The 18,864-nt window shown below is 42.0% G+C and overlaps 1 protein-coding gene across 2 annotated transcripts in view; it reads right to left on the minus strand.

Annotated features, from left to right (window-relative positions):
- PARVB (parvin beta) overlaps nucleotides 1–18,864 on the minus strand; it is a 130,713-nt gene that overhangs the window by 46,254 nt on the left and 65,595 nt on the right. For both annotated transcript variants that reach the window (XM_006023581.3, XM_025204095.1), the window contains exons 4-7: nucleotides 11,273–11,375; nucleotides 6,262–6,402; nucleotides 5,362–5,477; nucleotides 637–695 (exon numbers count right to left, since the gene is read on the minus strand). In XM_006023581.3, coding sequence (XP_006023643.1) covers nucleotides 637–695; nucleotides 5,362–5,477; nucleotides 6,262–6,402; nucleotides 11,273–11,375 — 419 coding nt within the window. The remainder of the gene's footprint in view (nucleotides 1–636; nucleotides 696–5,361; nucleotides 5,478–6,261; nucleotides 6,403–11,272; nucleotides 11,376–18,864) is intronic.

Here is an 18,864-nt window from a genome sequence, read left to right on the forward strand (position 1 = left end):
CCCCCCCCCGCCACAGAGCAAACCACATGGCACTCCATTTAGCTTTAAAGGGATAAAAGGCTGAACCAACTCTACAGGGAGCCTAGATAAGATGGAAGAACCTCATGTAAGCCCCTTGTTAACAAAATACCCTTCATCTGTAGCCAGCATACATTTTGAGCCCTTTTTTTTGTGAAAAGCCGGTAAAACAAAGCAATGCAAGCCACTGCGAGGAGTAAAAGAAATATTCTTTTGGGCTCTCAGTGTGAAGTATGAGGTTAGAGAAACCCACTCCACAATTCTCATGATATTCTGATAGCATTATTTTCTTTGATTCCCAAAGCATCAACCTCTCTCAAACACCTACACTGGCCCCTTAGCTTGGAAGTGCAACATTTCTCCTTCATAACTGATTTCCAATGATAAACCAGTTTCCATATGAAAGAGACTATATTATCAGGGTTTTCACAGTTGCTTAATCAAATCAAGGAAATCTGTAGCTGTCTTCAACATACAAAAACTACAGCTTTCTCCTCCACTCTCTCACTCACAAATACATCCTCCCTCCCTCCCCCACCACACACACACACACACACACACACACACACACACACACACACACACACACAGAGCAAGATGGACAAGGGTCTTGCTTACTCTGTTGTGGTTGTCAGCTCCTCTGTAACATGAGCTGTCTGGAGAAGGCCTTCCCGTTTCTGGAAGCCAAGATATAAATCAGAAACTAGAACTATAATGGAAGGCAAGTTCATTAAGTGATCTGCAGCAGCCATCTCTTTTCTGAGTCCCAAAGGGCACATGCATTTTATGTAGCTTGTAAAATAAGGTTTTTGTAGGGGTAAGGAGCAAGGCAACTGACAGAGAAGTTAACCCTAAGTACAGTGCTACTTATCAGACTGACAGCCAAATAAATATTTAGAAGACATATATATAATTACGTTCAACACACTAGCAGTTGCCCTCAGACCAGAACCTCATTTTTGCCTGAAACACAAGGGAGAGAGTGAGTTTGCCAGCTCCATCCTAAGTTCCCTATGGATATTTGTTCACAACACAAAAATCAACCAACAATTTCACACAATTGGCAGCTTCAGTCTCCAGAGAGGTCTGAGTCTGGGTGATTAACCCAGGTCAGAGTTCAGCTATCAGTATGTGTGGGAAACTTGCACAGTATAAGACTCTAACTGAACCTATGAGTCAGTCTCTTGATGTCATGACAACAAAATCTACCAAGAAACCATAGCGGAAAGAGGGCTGACTGTTTTATAATGGAAGCTATTCTCCTTTACTGGATTTCTCAGGATGATTTCCTCTAATTTACAGAGAGTCAGTGTGGGGTGAGATGCAGGTACAAAGTGGTTTTAAGCCAGACTTAACTGAAACACAGCCTTATGCTGCAGACTCTATCACACTATCACAGTAGGTCCTGGAAAAATCCAAATTAACTGTGAACATAGTTTGTTGCTGCTGTTGAATCTACCGGTCTGGTATTTTCCTGACTGAGTACTGAACTAGTGCTTTCACATGCTAAAACACTTCCTAGCATGTCCTTCCACTGAGTATGTGGGTACCCTGCAAAACTAAAGGACTCCCTATTTCATTCAAAATGGAACATTTCTTTTTTCTTCACTCAAAGCTTTGAGCTGCCTAGAAGTCAGCTCCCAAATGCTGACAACAAAGGCAGGTTTGTCAAATGACTCATGACTAAGTTAACTAAGGCTGCTACTAGTTCTAGTTTTCAAGACAAAGCCTCACAAGGCTAAAACCCTTCCTAAATATTCCTTGGCCTCTGAATGAGTTTTGCTAACTGACCTCCAAATACTGGGCAACAAATAGTTGTTAAGACGATCTCCAGAAAGAACTCCTTCAATACCAGCTTCTGACTAGGGCTGTGCAAAATTTCACCAGCTGTTTCATTTCGACGCTGTTTTGACTCATTTCAAGCTTGAAATAGTAAAAATCGAAAGAAAACTAAATGAAAGGCTTCGAAACAGCCTTGAAACAAAACAAGGGCAGTTGAAACATTTTGAAAGTTTCAAAACATTTAGAGTTTTGAAGCTGGGCTTGCCTGCAGCTAAACAAAAACTAAGGAGAGGGAGGGGAAGAGGGGGGAAGGACTGCTCTGATATTGACTGTGTAGCTGGCCAGTGACTGTGATCCTTCTCTGAGGTCCCTTGCAAACCCAGTGCTCTGGGGGAGGATGGAAAAACAGCATAAAAAGCACTGTTTGAACTGAGCTTTCTCTGTGCCTTTACACTTACAAGTGACACAGTTTTGCTCTGAAGAGTTTGAGGTGCAGTTTCCCAGACACCCTTGCACCCATCTCCTAGAAGCGTGACAGGCTTCATGGCCTCAGAAGGGGCTACCACCCCTGCAAGTTTAATCTGAATCAGGCAAGAAATGACAAAGTTATAGGCAGCTTCGTGCTTCCCCATTATAGCCTATGGGCAAAACGTCGAAACAGCAAAACTGTCTCGACAAAATGAAACACCGTCCTGTTGAAATGGCGAAACAGAAGTCGAAAAGAAACAGTGCTGTTTCGCACAGCCCTATCTCTGACCTATAAGTCCACCTACTGGAGAATTGCTGCAAGAATACCAGACTTCTTATTAGCACTGAGGCCACATGTGCTGCAAATCTGAATATAGAAAGGGGCAAAAAGGGCCCTGTTTAGGTAAGCCTGGAAGATGACAATGCTTGAGCCACACAAAAAATAACCAACAAGAGCAGGACTTAAGAACTGCCTTTATGTTGACTTCCTAATAAGTCCCTTTCTATTTTCCTGTTTTAAACTTCTTCGTGATAAAAACCTGATGGATGGGAATTCATGTTCTAAGTGACAATGAAAACCCAGAACCTGGAAGTCAGCCGGGAGAGAAAGCTCAGGGTGCTCTGTTCCTATCACAGGCAGGTACCTCAGAGTTCCCTTGCCTTTTGTAGAGAGTGTTAGTGATACAAACATTAAAGAAACTCTGCAAGTGCCTATATGTATAGCCTTGCTAAACCAGCACCTGAGGCAGCTACTTAAAGGATCATAACAACCAACAGACTAATATGAGCACTTGTTGCACTGGTGGACTATGAACATGGCTTTAGAGGTCAGATTGCTGGCTTATTTCACAATCAAAGCAATGTAATAGTAAAGACTAAGAAACAATCATTCTGTCAGTCAATATGAAGCAGTGCTTAATTCTTATTGTGTTAAATCCCCCAGGCCCTGAACTTAGGCTCAGCATCATCTGGTGGTACCAGTCATAAAATAGTAATTAAGCAAAAAACAGGTTTCCTCAGGGCTATTCTCTACCTTTTTCTGTGGTATATATTATATTCCACAGAATATATATATTATTATGTGTACAGCAGAGATGAAAGCTCTCTATGCTAAGACAAGTAAAGCAGAGAAAGGCCCCTCAAAAACCTAAGCTTGCAAGACTCTTCAGTGCACACACAAAAGAGGGATGATGAACCCAGACGAAATTACACAGGTTTCAGATATCAAACAGTTCAGATTTCAAAGGCATGGGAGAGTTTGTATTACATCTCTCAAGATCTCAACAGATCTCTTGTTCTAACCTACAGCAAGTTGTTATCATTACATTTTATTTTACTCGGTAGAATCATAGAAAGTAGAAAATGAAATGACCGTCTGGATCACTAAATGACTACTCATTATGTTATTTACTAAGCATAAAAAGCACTAACATCTCTCTCATTGGAGACCACAACGGCTTATCTTACCCCCATTTAACAGATCAGGAAGTTGAGTGATTGATTTTCAGACACTTGTCCTCAATCAGAATTATGGACATTTGGCATCACTGACAAGAAATCAAAGTCACACAGCAAAAAAGCAACTGAACAAGATTTTCTGACTATTGCTCCCATACTTTATTCACTTGGCAGTGCTTCTTCCTTACAAAATCCATAACAGGCGGATGCCTTTCAGACAGGAACATGATGACCCAAAATTATAACCTACCTCCTGCCTCCCCCTCCTCTCCCCCCACAAATTTTAGTTTTATAATGACAATATTGCTAGTGCAAAACATTTTTTAGTGTCATTAACCTCAGGGTTAGCTAGTTGGTTTGTGCAACTTTAAAAGATTATATCTCCAATTTAACTTAAAACAATTCAAATATGATAAAAACCCATAATATGTGTTACAGTGACAATATCTGGATCTTGGGAAGCACTGGATTTGCAGCTGAATGAAGGCTTTACCTGTGGCCTAGCAAAAGCTACTGACCACAAGGCAGAATGATAGCTAAGCCAGCCATTGCTTATGCTAAGTAACCATCTTAATTGTGTTAACCATTTTTCTGAAAAAAGCAGCAAATAAGTCTGTGTGCTGTGAACCAACCACAGTGAGGAATGAGGTAAGATACAGGGGCCCAATAAAGGTGGAAGATGGTACAACCTGAGACTAAAAAACAGATTGAAATGTGAAAAACAACACGTAATTGGTAACAGAATCCAAGATGAGTATATGCAAAAAGGTGAATGGTGACTGGTGAAGAAGCCTCCAGAAGCTTCCAGGTTTTGGTCAAAGTCTGCCCATTGACCGAAGAGCAGGAGTCAAGGTCTTAGACATATGCTTATAGCAAAAAGACATGTAAATGAATGAAAAGCATAGGCAATTCCATGCTAATGAAGCAAACAGTAAAACAGAGGTGGAGCTTGAGATGGGAGCAAAAATGTGTGGAACAGAAGGAGGGAAAGGGTGGAATAAATGTTAATGAGTATAAACCAAAGTGTATAAATGTGGGGAAAAACTATTGTTCAGTGCAGCTCCCTGGTTTGTTGTTTTTTTGGGAGCTAGTCCAAAGCTGTCTCCATTCTGAATAAAGCTGTTGCAAGCAATATGTGCTGGGGTTTGCTCCCTGCTTGCTCTGGCTAATGAGTAACAGGATCCATGGGCAATTGGATTGTCATCTCCCCGGTTGTTGGGTGCTGCATGGAGTCAGGGTCTAACAATACGTACATATCAATTAATAATAATAGTATCCATAATATAGACATATCAATTAATTCATGGGTTGAACCAGTTTAAATGAATCCACAGTAGAGATTTGGAGCAAGTTAACTGAATCAATTCCTCTTCAGTGAACTGGAGGTTAAAATTGTATGCAGAAGACTCAAAGCCCATAAATTTTATTACAGACTTTTTTTTTTTTATTACTACAGTCACCGGAAGTGCTGATCACCTGTTCTGGTTGCCACGTAAAAAAAAAATAAAATCATACGAGATCTTCAGGACATAGATTAGGTAAATAATCAAGACAGACAGAGGGGAGATAGTGTTGCAGCATATACACAGTAATCAGAAAGGGTTAACAAAGACCATGCTCATAATTCCCACTTACCCTTACAACCACCACTTGCACAGAAACATGCTCAGGGAGTCGAATGGGTGCCCGGAAGTGCATGGCCAATGCTACCAGTAGGTGGAGGATGGAAATGAGATTCTTGCCATGGATCGCTAAATTAAAGAGTTGAAATCAACATTAGAGGCAGAGGACTGGAAGGGGCCTCCTGGGTCTGAGACCTGTCCCATGAACCCTGTTACACTAACACTTTCTAAACAGTAACCAAAAGCAACTACCATAAGAGGTGAGAGGGAAGGTGGAGGGGGGAGAAGGAAAAATTGAAAAACCTTGACTGGTTAGCACAACAATACCCCTTCAGGGCCTTTCCAATAATGGTCACACAAGAATTTTACAAATATTAAGGAACTCTCTCTAATGCACTGGACATACAGATAAATATTACCTAAATTTCAAAACATGGAAATAGAGACAGGAGTCCGTAACACAATTCAGAGGCAGTCAAGAGCTTAATCCAGACCTGCCAACTCCCCATCCACTAGCCCCTTTGCAACACAATCATAAATTTCCTCAGGGAAAAGGTAAGGGGTCTTAAGAGAACATAAGATACGCCCCAACATGACTAAGTTTAGCTTCATGAACACACGTATATACACACAAGCATATCAACAAAACACAGGAAAGTGATTTAGATAGCACTTGTGTGAAAAGCATGTTCACAGAAATGTCAAATTAAACTGGTGATATAAGTGAATCAGCACATCTCCTCAAACTGGCTCAGGTGCATTCAAATGAGCAAAGTCAGATCAAGTTACTGTTTATCAGGATAGATGATGCATTTCTGAAATAAGCAGCCCAAACCAAGGGGCAATCATTTGGATTTCCACCATAAACCTGAAGCAATCACACTGAAGCAGATGCTTCCCAGAGGGAGCTTACAGTCGACATTCCACTTGATCGTCCAGCCATGGGGTCGAAGTAGATCATGGACAGTCTCCAGAACAGTTTGAAGCTTCTGTTTTTGGCCAATTTCTGACTGTGTCACCTCCGCCACATTCAACTTGCGGTCGGCTAGCTTTTCTATATTTAAAGAAACAGACAGAAGAAGAAGAACATATCAGACAAGACATGGAGGAAAAAAACAATTCAGGCTTAGAACTGGTCTAAAATTTTCTGACAGGATGGTATCCCTCAGAAAATGACTGTCAAAAAACAAACATACATTTCAGGGAACTGGTTCTGTTTTGAAACAGTGTTGTGATGGAGCCCACTAGACAGGTTTTGGATCTTTCACTGGAAACCTGACTGATTTCCTGACACCTCCCTGCCCACTTGAAGGAATGCCTCATAGTCAGGACTCCTGGGTTTCCAGATTCTCAGGCCAAGCAGCCCTGAGTTAGTACTATAAGTACTGCAGGGTGGGGAGTCAGCTGGATGACTTGGCAGCTGCTAATCAGCAATGGGCAGCAATAAAATCAGTTAAATTGACCAGAATCATGACCATTTCAGCCAGTAGTTGTCTGGGATCCTAGAAGGAACTGCCAACTCAGGCTGCTCCTCTAAGATCCAGGTAGAGAGCTGGTACTGTCCCTCCTCTTTCCCAAGCCAAGGAAAGGATGGTCAATTCACTGCACTATTGAGATAGGAAGCATTTTTTCCATTAGTTTTTCATCAGGAAATACTACTTCATCAAAATAGACTTTTTGTGGGGAAATAGCTTTACACACTCGCCAATCACTGCTTCCAAGATACCAAATATACAAGCTCAGGAGTAGATATACTGCTAGTCCAGCAAAGACTCGGCTTCTGTTTCATGCTGATACCATGGATCTGGTGCAATCTCAGCTCCTCCCAGTGGTACTACTCATTCTCTTGATAGAATTTTACAAATGGTACTCATCTGTTCACTCAATCTGCCAGTCACTTGCAAATCTGTTACTCTGAGCAGTTTCAAAATTAGCCAGATAACAAATTTCTGTCTTTCACCTGTCACATTATTTTAAGAAACTTTAATGTTGTTATGAAACCTCCTTGGAGCATGTCTCACATCCATGGAACAATTACCATCAAAGTGAATGAGGGTGAATGTACTGATTTCTCTTGCACACAGAAGGGAACAAGGCTACAGTGCGCTCACAGATTAAATAAATGGCCAACTTTACTCAAATACTGTGCAACCCAAGTAAAGGTGGCACCCCAGCACAATACACTTCTTCTCATCTTGTGTTAAATCATACAGCAAGAAGCCAGATTACTTCAGTCATGGTTGTATTGTTGAAGCTATCTAGAAACCACTGAGAGGAGCATGGAATTGGAACCCAAGGGCAATGACTAGGATCCCTTGAGAAGCATTTGTAATCAAATCACAGTTCTATCATGGCAAAAAAAGGTGAGGGGAGAGGAGGGGCAGAGGGAGGGGAAGGCCAAGGCAGCTAAGCTCTGATCCTGCAAATGCTTACAGACCTGCCTAATTATACTCACATGAGAAATTCCATTGACTTCAGCAGGGCTATACATGTAGATGAAATTAAATGCGGTACATGAAGTTAAATGCACATTTTAAGAGTTCGTAAGGTCAGTTCCTAAGTGTTTTACCACCCCCTCAACAGAAAGTAACTGACCTGTTATAACAGCTGCTCCTGTTGTGGAATACCCAGCCCAGGCACTGCACATCTTCCCCTTACCTATCTTTTGCTCTTAGTCTGCAGTCACACTCCACACATTCCTCCCTAAGCAGAGATGTCCCAGGTTCTCAGCATCCACCTGTGCCACTTCCCTGCCACTCCAGACTTGACTTCTAGAGCACTGGCAGCACAAAATACTCATTCTGAAGGGCTCACTAAGCAGCCATTGAAGATGAAGCACCTGGATACAAAGATAGTTTCCTGGGGTCTCCTACACAGAAAACACTTAGCCAAAAACTTCTGACTAATACTAACGTTTTGGGGAAAGGAAATTCATGTTAGACATGGATGGAACTGTGGGACCACAACCAGGAAGGAATGCTAGACAGGCAATCCAATCAATGAATCCATAGATTCACAGCCAAAACTTTGTTCATACAGACAGTCTCAAGGAAGATGTCTCTTCTCTGCTTCTTGCACCCTTTGTTACCTGTCAGATCTGTTACTGAGGGAGCCCTGGCACCCAGCTTGCTGGACTTACAAAGGACTTATTCTATTCCCTGCCCCCACACACACCTCATCTACCCAAAACTAAGCAGAAGAAAAGTTTAATAGGCATCTCGGGCCATACATTCCCCAGTCCCAGTATGGGAGGCCTATTTAAACTTGATGGACTAAAACTTGGTTGCTGGGTTAGGGAATGCTGAGGCAAAAGACCGAGTCAGAGGGGGTATGGGCGACATTTGAACAATGGTTAAGGGTTCATCACAGCATCCAGCCCATTGGAGCCCTGATCACAAATGTTGTCATACTTTTCCCAGGATGACTGGTGGAAGTCCTCCACAAAGTTTATGACCACTTCAAGTAATCCCCTTAAGTCAGTTAAAAAACTACAGTAAAATCTAAAGAGTCATGCTAAGCTGAGACTTATTCACAACAGGCAAAATACAAAACACTGATGGTGACTTCACAGTGCAAGCATAGCTAGGCCATCTGAGAAGAAACAATGTGGTATCCCTTCCAGTATAATCTCCTATATTCATAATAATTTCAAGCTGGCTCCTAGGTGTCTAGTTACTCCTTAAAACTTAATGTTTTTCCTGGTTGTTAATCATTTCTTGAGATGTTCCAAACCAGATAACCCCTTGTCACTGGAAAAGGTAATTCATTTAAATTTAAACTGTTTATATAACAGGATTTTCCCTGTCAATTATGGCTTGGGACCCTCTTGATTTACACAATTAAAAGACTGCTTTGAAGAGGCTAGACTAAGGGTATAAGAAAGCTGTAAAGCAGCAAACTGTGTGCTTCGAGAGAAATCTCTCTGACACCATCTGCTGTTGTTCTCAAGAAGCTGGGAAAAACAGATTGTCTCCCTTCCACGATCGTGTTAAGAAATTTTGTTTGTCAACAAACCACCCGAGTGTCTTGAAACGGTGAGATCCCAGCTCTCGCTCGCTCTCTCTTTGTCTTTCTCCCTCTTCCTCTCTCTCTCTTTTTTCTTTTTCTCTCTAGGCATAGCTTTCTGAACCTAAATTGTATTAGTTAAGCTTGAGCTAGGTTTCCCCAAATACTCAATTAAACCAGGGTAATATTGTAATTGTTTTGTTTTTCCTTGCACGTCTATTATTACTAGTACCATTATATATTTCATATACTTAGCAATAAATAACTTTTATAGTCAAACTGGTGGTAACTGGGCATATTTTTCCTTCTCTACTTCTCCTTCCCTACTTGCTCTAAAGCAACGTTTCTTTTACCTAAGCCAAAGATCCCTGTGAAGCCCAAAAATACTGTGGGGTCCGCTCATCAAGAGGCTACCACTACTAAGACAGTTAGGGCAAAAGATTGGGCGTGCTGAGTTTGAGACACATAAGGGGATCAGCTTGTATAGGCTGATTGACCCAGTTTGGCTCAGACGTGTCCTAATGAACTGAATGCTGGCCCAAGAGGGTGTCAGCTGGACACCCAGCCTGATTCAGAGGTATTCTGTTCACCTCTGTGCTTGTGTCTGACTGCACTTCATTGTTACCTTAATGAACTGATTCCTGGCATATGAGGGTGTCAGCCTGTACAAGCTGATCAACCCGGCCAGGTCAGGCATGTCATGTTAATCTGAGTGTGTGTTGACTAATTTGGTGGCTGGAGGAGCCCAGCCCCACTAAAACGGAGTCCTCCAAGATAGTTTCATTGGGGGCGAGGACTTGCAGAAGGGAGAGATACAGCTCCATATAGAAACACAAGTAACACAAGCAGCACATTGATAGAATTACAAACACCCTAGAAACGTATCCCTAATAAATGAGCACACCCCAAAGTGATGGACAAATCTGGTAACGCCCTCCTCGTTGCTGTTAAAACAACCCCTGTTAAAGCTTTCCCATTTTATTAAGCTCTCTCAGGCTGTGTTCTGAGTTTTAATTGCACAATAAAGTCATTATTGTTAGTCAATGCTTAAAAGCTTGCAATTGTTCATTAGAACACTGGAGGGGGCACTTTGTAAGTGGCATGTGAGGGTACACAGCAAGCAGCATCCATTAAGGCCAATGAAACTGGCATGACTGAACTCCTTGGCTCTATCTAGCTTGCTCCAAGAACAACCCATGGGGAGCCGTTTTCAATTAGCAAGTCCCAAGCACTAAGGAAACAGGCTTGCAACTCTCATTCACATCTCTAATGTTCTTCTGTAGTAGATCTGCCTAATCATTTGCCAGCTCAAGGTCTTTCCATGGCTTCAGAGATGCACCCCATGAATCACTGCACCATTTCCTGCAGTTCATCCTTTGAAGAACTCTGGAAGGATTCATGGGTGAAGTTATTGGTTGTCAATGGGAAAATGAAGGTAGAAGGGAGTTGCTGCAAATTACTCTACTGAGTAATTGCCACAAATAACTGAAGACATCCCTCTTCCTACCCTCTCTCTGAGCCCAAGGCTACGCAGCAAAGCCATCCTACTCAATACCACACATTTTCAAAAAAACATTTTAAAAATAACAATACCAAACTGAAAAGACAAGCCATTTGGAATTTACAAAACGGCCCAAAGACTTTCAAGAACTGGGCACGACCAACCTAAAGTAAGGCTCCCTAGCTTGGTTTAATTAACAAGTGTGAGGCCATGTCTCCTTTGCTTGTGTGCCTGAGCTGTCCTTAGAAGCTGGTTAGGTATCAGCAGAAAGTAGGCACTTAAAAGTATTTTTTAGCAAACTACATGCTCACATGATCAGAAAAACCAAACAAGAAACCAGCCCTTTGGGCAAGATGACTCTCAGCTTTCAGCTTAATTCTGGACAGTAGCAAAGCCCCTTGCTGTAGCATCAACTCACCCAAGAGCTTCTGCAGCACCTGTCCATCATAGAGGTCCTCTTCAAGTTGCTTGACAATGATTCGCTCTTCCACCAACACATCATTAATCCAGTCAATTAGAACCTGGGAGAAGAGAGGCAGAATGCAAACATCTATATACTGAAAAAAGTCACTTTTATCACAGATGGTGGCCAGAGGAAAGATGACAAACAGAGTCAATGGCATGAATAATCATATTGTATTTCGTTCCAAACAGTGGAGAGATCAAAAGGTGAAGAAATGACTCACCCAGATCTAACAGCAGCCAAGGGACTTGATGCCCCACTAAAATGTCTCTTATCTTTGAAACTCTAAAGCTAGCCAGGCTCTACAGTGACATGATTCATTGACATCTATTATTCCATTTTGGGACTTTTGCGCCTCAAAACATGAACCTCTCTCTCACTTTAAATCTCTGCAACCTGTTATAACAGATCATTAGGCCAGCCAGCAGAGGGCAACAGTCACAAAGATCTGAGCATAGCTGCCACCACATTCAACAGAGAAGAGTAGTACACTTGCATATGCCAAGTAGTACAGTATTTACTTGTTTGCTCATTGGCCAGAAAGGGATGGGTGTTTCCTAATGACAATAGGCACTCGATTCTACTAGAGGTTAAGTGGACTACAGCTGCTGGCACAGGATAGTCAGAGAAATGTGAAACTAAAGTTCCGTTAGAGCCAGCTTGGCTGACCAGGCAATTGACAATGCGTGCAATAGTTCCCACATGCATTTACCAGAATTATACAATCTTTCACTTGCTCACTGGAGTACAAAGGACATGAAAAAATCTTTAAAAAGGAACTGTGCCAAGTTTGTCAGCTGCCAAACAACCACTTCCAAAATGTTATGGACAAAGCAGTGCTGGCTCTTTGTTTAACTGGTAACAGCATAGGGAAACCATATATCACCACTTGTTCCACTCCAGTTCAGTATTCAGAACATAATGTATAAAAGTGCTTTTGCATGAATGCTCTGCTGCTGCAACCCTGCTAGGTGCTAAGGGCAGCAGGACTAAGCTCACAAGTGTTCACAAAATGAATTACATCACCAAAAATGAGACCATAACTTAAAACCTTATTATTTGTATCTATTGCAGATTTGTTGTCCACATTTCTACTTTCTCCCTTCAATTATGAGGGCTAGAAATTTGTTTTTCCTTTATATGAGAGCTAAAATCCTTGTGTAATCCCATGACTCCAGGAGCTAAAGTCTTAGAAAAAGAAAATGAGACTACTGCTAAAATTCATAAGATTTAACATAAGTGGGGAAATTAGGCATTTTGGCAATTCTGATTTTACAGAGTACTTTACTTGACTAATGCATCCAAATTAGGGAGTTTCAGTTCCTGACCCACGCCCCCAGGGAATTGAGAGTTTGTACAGTTTGTGCAAGGTCAATGAGGGAGGAGACAATTTACTACATGCCATCTGCTCTTGCAGTAAGTGTCTATGTGCATACTTTTATCCTGCAGTTCACTGAAAGAGAAAGCCTATTTTTCACTGCATGGTAAACTTGCAGATCTCACTGGATAATAGCGTGTACACAGTAGGACTGTGGGAAGCTTCACTCCCTGATTCAATTTGGTGGAGATTCGGCCCGATTCAGTGGCTGAATCTCCGAATGCAAATCAAATCAGAGGACCCAACTGATTCGGAGAGATTTGGAAAGATTCAGACACAGAGACAGCTTTAAATGTTTTTTTCTACACACCTCTAGGTAGCAGGGGCTTGTGAATGCTGCAATGCTGGGGCACATGGAGCATTCCACAGAAGCATGGGGGGCTCCCCATTGTATTCGGCAGCAGGCCCAGAAGCGGACCAGAAGCACTTCCGGTCCACTTTTGGGTACGCTGGGAAGCATGCTGGGGGCCCCCCCTCCTCCCGTGCCTCCTCTCCCCAGCTAAAGTCAAATGCAAGTCTATAGAATTTAGGCTCCTACATCACTTAGCATTCTTTGGGAGAAAAGAAAGAAAAAAGTTGTTTTACTGTTTTCCTTAAACTTTTTAGTGGAATTTAGCACTATGGCAAGACCTCATAAAGAAAAATGAAACAGTGACAGTGGCAGCCATTTTATTTATTTATTTATTTTGGAAACCTGGCATCTGAAAAGGAAAAAAAAAAGCAAGAATTATACAACTTATTTTATATGCAACCCATAACTTCTCTCCTGCTAAAGAAAGTGAATTTATAATTTATATTTTAAAAGCCCACAAAGAATGAAAAGAGCTGCAGTTTTCAGGGTGGGGGGGGAGAACATGAACAGCACCATCTCTTGATTTCCTGATTGCAAATGCTGATGCTTCAGTGAGGAAGCCTGGAAAACTGCTCTGTGTTGGATGCTTTTAACTCTTGCACAAGATACAAAAAAAGTCATGGTTTTTAATTTAAATGTACAACAAATACAGATATTTATTCCCATTATTCTCCATATGGACTCCCTACTTCTTCCATGTCTTTCATTTATCCAGCAGCAAGAGCAAGGCTTCCCAATTACTTTAGCTTTAGTAATAAATATTTAAACAACCTGTTAGGTTGTTAGCAGGGAGGCTGGGGTGTAAGCAGTTGTAGTTATACCTATTTAAACAACCTGTTAGGTCCATGGCAGAGAGGATGGGTGTAAGTGGTTATAAAACTGTGGTCGGCAGAATTATTTATGTGCTTAAAATTACACATATGCTTAAATTGCCTTCCTGGATCAGGGTCTTCTCAAAGGGTAACTCTTCTCTTCAGTCTTTTACAGCACAGGGGTCAAACTCACTTTGTGCCCTAGGCTGCGGGTCAGATCCAGCTTAGGAAACTGTGGCAGCAGCAGTGTCTTCACCTGTGACCTGGAGCAGATGGTGGCAGAGTCTCCAGCTCAGACCTGGGCTTGCTACATGTTCTGTGCCAGAGCCTGAGTTGCTGTTGCCATATGCCCCATGCCAGCTCCAGCCCCAGCCGCCCCTGTATACCCCATGCTGGTGGCCAAGAAGCTGGGTCCATGGCAGGGAGGATAGGCAAAATGGCCAGAGGGCTACCTATGTTACATCAGCCCTTGCTCACCCTCCTGCTGCCTATTACCATATCCACTAGGGCTTGAAAGCCCTGGATTCTACAGCAGGCCATTTACCCTGCCCATACTGGCAGTCCAGCTGGCTGGATAGAGCAGTTCTGTAGTCCAGATTCAACTTGTGTAGCGATAAGGGTTAGACTTTGGAGACAGCCCCTTACAAGGGAATGTCTTATCAGGTGAGGAATTTAAACATAATCCCTGGGGAGTAAGGGGAAATCAAGATGGAGGCAGCCACATGGTCTGTGCTGGAGGAACCATGTGCTGTGTTATCATTAAAGGTCTGTTCTCTTCCTTGTTTATAGTTGTCATTATTCACTGCAGGACCTAAATCATTACATGGTGTCAGCAGTGGTGAATGGGGAAGATTGGATGAATCTGCAGCATTATCAATAGCAGAAAGCTATCAATAGCAGAAAGCTTCCAGGCCCTGGTAATCCAGGGCCTGGAAGCTGCACTCAGCAAGGAACAAAGGTCTCTATGAGTACAGTACCCCTTCTGCAAGGCAGAATTGTAACCTCCCTCAGAGACGCACTTAAACATGGATGCATTACAAGCCTCTTCTTGCCTTTCATTGTCAGACAATATAGCTGAGAATTGGAGAAAATTTAGACAAAGGTTTGAGTTGTATTTAGCTGCTATAGAAGCAGAAGAGAAAATGGATAAAGCTAAATCATCCATTTTCCTGCATGTTATAGGGGAAGAAGCACTTGAGGTGTACAACAACTTCACATTTGCTCCAGGCCAAAACATGTAGTTAAATGAGATACTGAATAAATTTGAAGAATATTGTGTGCCAAAATGCAACGAGACTTTTGAAAGACATAAATTTTTTATGTGCATGCAAAAACCATATGAAAATATAGAGCACTATATCACAGAGCTAAAAAGGCTCCACAACACCTGTGTTTTTGGGGAAGTAACAGATTCTCTGATCAGGGATAGAATCATTTGTGGCATTACAGACAATGTATTAAGAGAGAAGCTGCTACGGGAAGGAGACCTATCCCTAGAAAAAACTATACAGATTTGTAGAGCAGCTGAAACTGTGAAGGCTCAGGCCAAATAGCTGAATGTAGCTGAGGGCGTTATCCATGCAATACATAGTAAAGACAGACAGAAAAGGCCACTTCAAATGGAAGCTGCCCCAGCTACCACAACTACTACTAAGGGGCAGATGAAGTGCAGGCAAGCATGCAGCCGGCGTGGAATGCAGTATGGCTCCAAACAATGTGCTGCATTAGGAAAGCTCTGTTTTAATTGTGGTAAGAATAATCATTTTGCCAAATGTTGCAAAATGCAAGCCCATAAAGTCCAGGTGTACACAGTGGAAGATACTCCAGAAAGAGAGTATTATATACATACAGTAGAATCAAGCAGAGCTACTGAGAAGAACTGGATCCTGCCACTGGAAGTGCATGGGATAGTGATTCCATTCAAACTGGATACAGAGGCTCAAGTGAACATTTTACTGGAGCAAGATTATAAAAGGCTGAAAAGTAAACCAAAATTGAGGCCTACAAAAGTAACCATAACTGCCTATTCAGGAGTGAAGATACTGGTCAAGGGAAAGTGCCTAGCCTGCATCAAACATAAAAATGTGGTGTACAATCCTGCATTCATTGTAGTACCTAAGGAAGTGACACCTATTTTGGGCCTAGCAGCTTGTGAAAAGCTCAATTTGGTTAAACGGGTGCTTGCATTACACTCTGGCTCAGGTTTCGAGGACTTTATTTTGGAATATCAAGATTTGTTTCAAGGCCTTGGTTGCTTACCAGGGGAACATACAATTCAGATAAATAAGCAGGTCCCCCCAGTTATACATCCTTGCAGAAAGGTGCCTTTTGCCCTCCGTGATAAACTAAAGGCAGAGCTAAAAAGGATGGAGGAAGCCCAGGTAATACAGAAAATTGAGGAGCCAACACAGTGGGTAACTCCCTCATTACTGTGGAGAAGAATAATGGACAGATGTGGATATGCTTGGATCCAAGGGATCTCAATAAGGCCATAAAGAGAAAACATTTTAAGTTGCCCACCGGAGAAGAGATTATGGTTCAGTTTGTGAATGCGCAGTTCTTCAGTAAATCAGATGCGTCTTCGGGACTCTGGCAGCTGAAGTTAATGGAATAAAGTTCTGAATTATGCGCATTCAATACTCCATTCGGAAGGTATCGGTTTCTGCATTTACCTTTTGGTATAGCTTCAGCTCCATAAGTGTATCACAAAACTATACGTATAATTTATGAGCATATTCCATGTATAGACACCTCTACGGATGATATCTGTAGCTCCACCAAGGAAGAGCATGATCGTAGGCTTCAAGAGGTGTTGGAGGCAACTAGGGCTGCAAATTTGAAACTCAATAGACAGAAATGTGTTTTTGGAGCTACAGAATTGACATTTGTGGGAGACGTTATTTCTAGAGAAGAGGTGAAACTGGACAAGAAAAAAAATTCAGGCTACTGAAATTATTCCACACCCCCAATCAAAAGAAGCCTTGCAATGCTTTTTGGGAATGGTAAATTATCTTGGAAGGTTCATACCAAACCTGTCTACAACAGCAGCACTTCTAAGGATGCTTCTTGAGAAACAAAATGAATGGTGCTGGAATCCAGAACAGGAGGAAGCATGGAAGGTGCTGAAGTAACAATTAATACAAGAACCTGTATTAAAATTATATACCCTGGGAAACCAATACAGATATCAACAGATGCTTCGCAGATGAGATTAGGTGCTGTGCTACTGCAGAATTTTGACAACTGATGGCAACCTGTTGCGTATGCATCTAAATCACTAACTGAGGCAGAAAGCAGGTATGCACAGATTGAAAAAGAGTTGTTAGGAATTTGGTTTTCATGCCAGAAATTCAATCAATATATTTATGGGCAGAAAGTGAATGTAGAAACAGACCATAAGCCCTTGATAGCACTGTTTTGCAAGCCTTTGAATAACTGCACTTGAAGGATTCAGTATGGCCTTGCAGGGCGATCCCTTCAGATGGTGAAAAACCTAATGAAAAAAGCACTGGACAGCAGAGGGGATTTATATAAAGCACTACTGGCTTATCATAGCACACCTGTGGACAATGGCTGGTCTCCAGCACAGTTGTTAATGGGCCAGTGGATATGGTCGAATCTGCCCATTACTAAAACCTTATTGGCAAGTACTAACACAGTAGCCATAAGGAGAATGAAAGAAGATCAGAAGATGAAACAGAAATACTACTTTGATACAAGAACTCATGAGCTTTCACTACTAAAGCCAGGTGATAGAATTTGTCTAGAGAATTACTTGTTGAGAACATGGGACCAGCGGGGTATGGTGAAACAGCTAGTGCACCCACGGTCCTATCTAGTTCAGACAGATCAACGGGGCATGCTCCGACGTAATCACCGAGACCTACTTGTGCTTTCACTTCGCTCTCAGACATCGGGAGGAGATACAGACTTGGATCAGCCTCAGTTAACAGTTCCGAGTTCCTCCTCCTCCTCAAAAGGTGAAGACACTAATGATGCAACAGAAAGCCCCCAAACCTCCAATGAAAAGCCGATACTCCGGAGATCCAGGAGACAGGTGAAACGGCCTGTGCATGTTCATATGGCAAAAGGCCTGACTTCTGTCAGACTCACAGCCATGCACAATGACACCAAATTGCATAAAACTTTCCAGTGGCACTTTAACTCTTGACACATTCATTTATTAAACTGTTTTAAGGGAAACACTTATGTCTGATTAAATGAGCCATGTTTGTATTCCTAGCTGTAGGATGAAAAAATGAAATCTGCCACCAAGTAAACAACTGAAATAATATGGTACAAGCAGCCTAGTAAGAAAAAATTAGTCCACATAGCTGATTTGAATTTTTTTCAGGCAGTGTCAGGTTTGACCTAGAAACCACTACACATAGCCCAAGCAAAAGTCTCTGTTATGTAACTAATGCCCAACTGCAATAATAAGGAGAAGACAGTCTTAGATAAAGGAGGCTTGAAAACAAAAACAGAATTAGTGGACTAGGGCAAAGAACTGATTTAAATATTAAGATTCACACCCCTAGGTGGGGAGAAAGTATGCTAATGAAACATACATGTATGGAAATGAGATACATAGCTAAAACACAGGTATAGAGACATGCTCAGTAAAGAACTCCTTGCGTCACTCCCTTATAACCAATTAGCAAACAAGAATGCTTATGAAGGTCCAATACTCCTGTATAAAAGATGCTTAGAATTGAGAATCTGTGTGCTTGTTACGTGAAATTATTCCGCTTGCACCTTGTATTGCTAGCAATAAATCTTTATACTTTCACCCCTGGTATCTTTATTGGCTTTTGCATACCGGGCACGATCCCAGACTTGAGCTGGGGCTCAACAGTTTTTGGCACCCCAGATGGGACTGCCTTAGATAACCTTGCCCTGACTAGCTGACGACCAGACACAGCTCTTCCTTATCAAATGTCAGGCGCGCCCCGGGATCTCTTTTCCCGGTGAGACTTTTGCTTCAGGGGGAGCTGGATTGCTGAGG

This window comes from Alligator sinensis, unplaced genomic scaffold (genome assembly GCF_000455745.1).
Source record: "Alligator sinensis unplaced genomic scaffold, ASM45574v1 scaffold975_1, whole genome shotgun sequence".
Lineage (NCBI taxonomy): Eukaryota > Metazoa > Chordata > Crocodylia > Alligatoridae > Alligator > Alligator sinensis.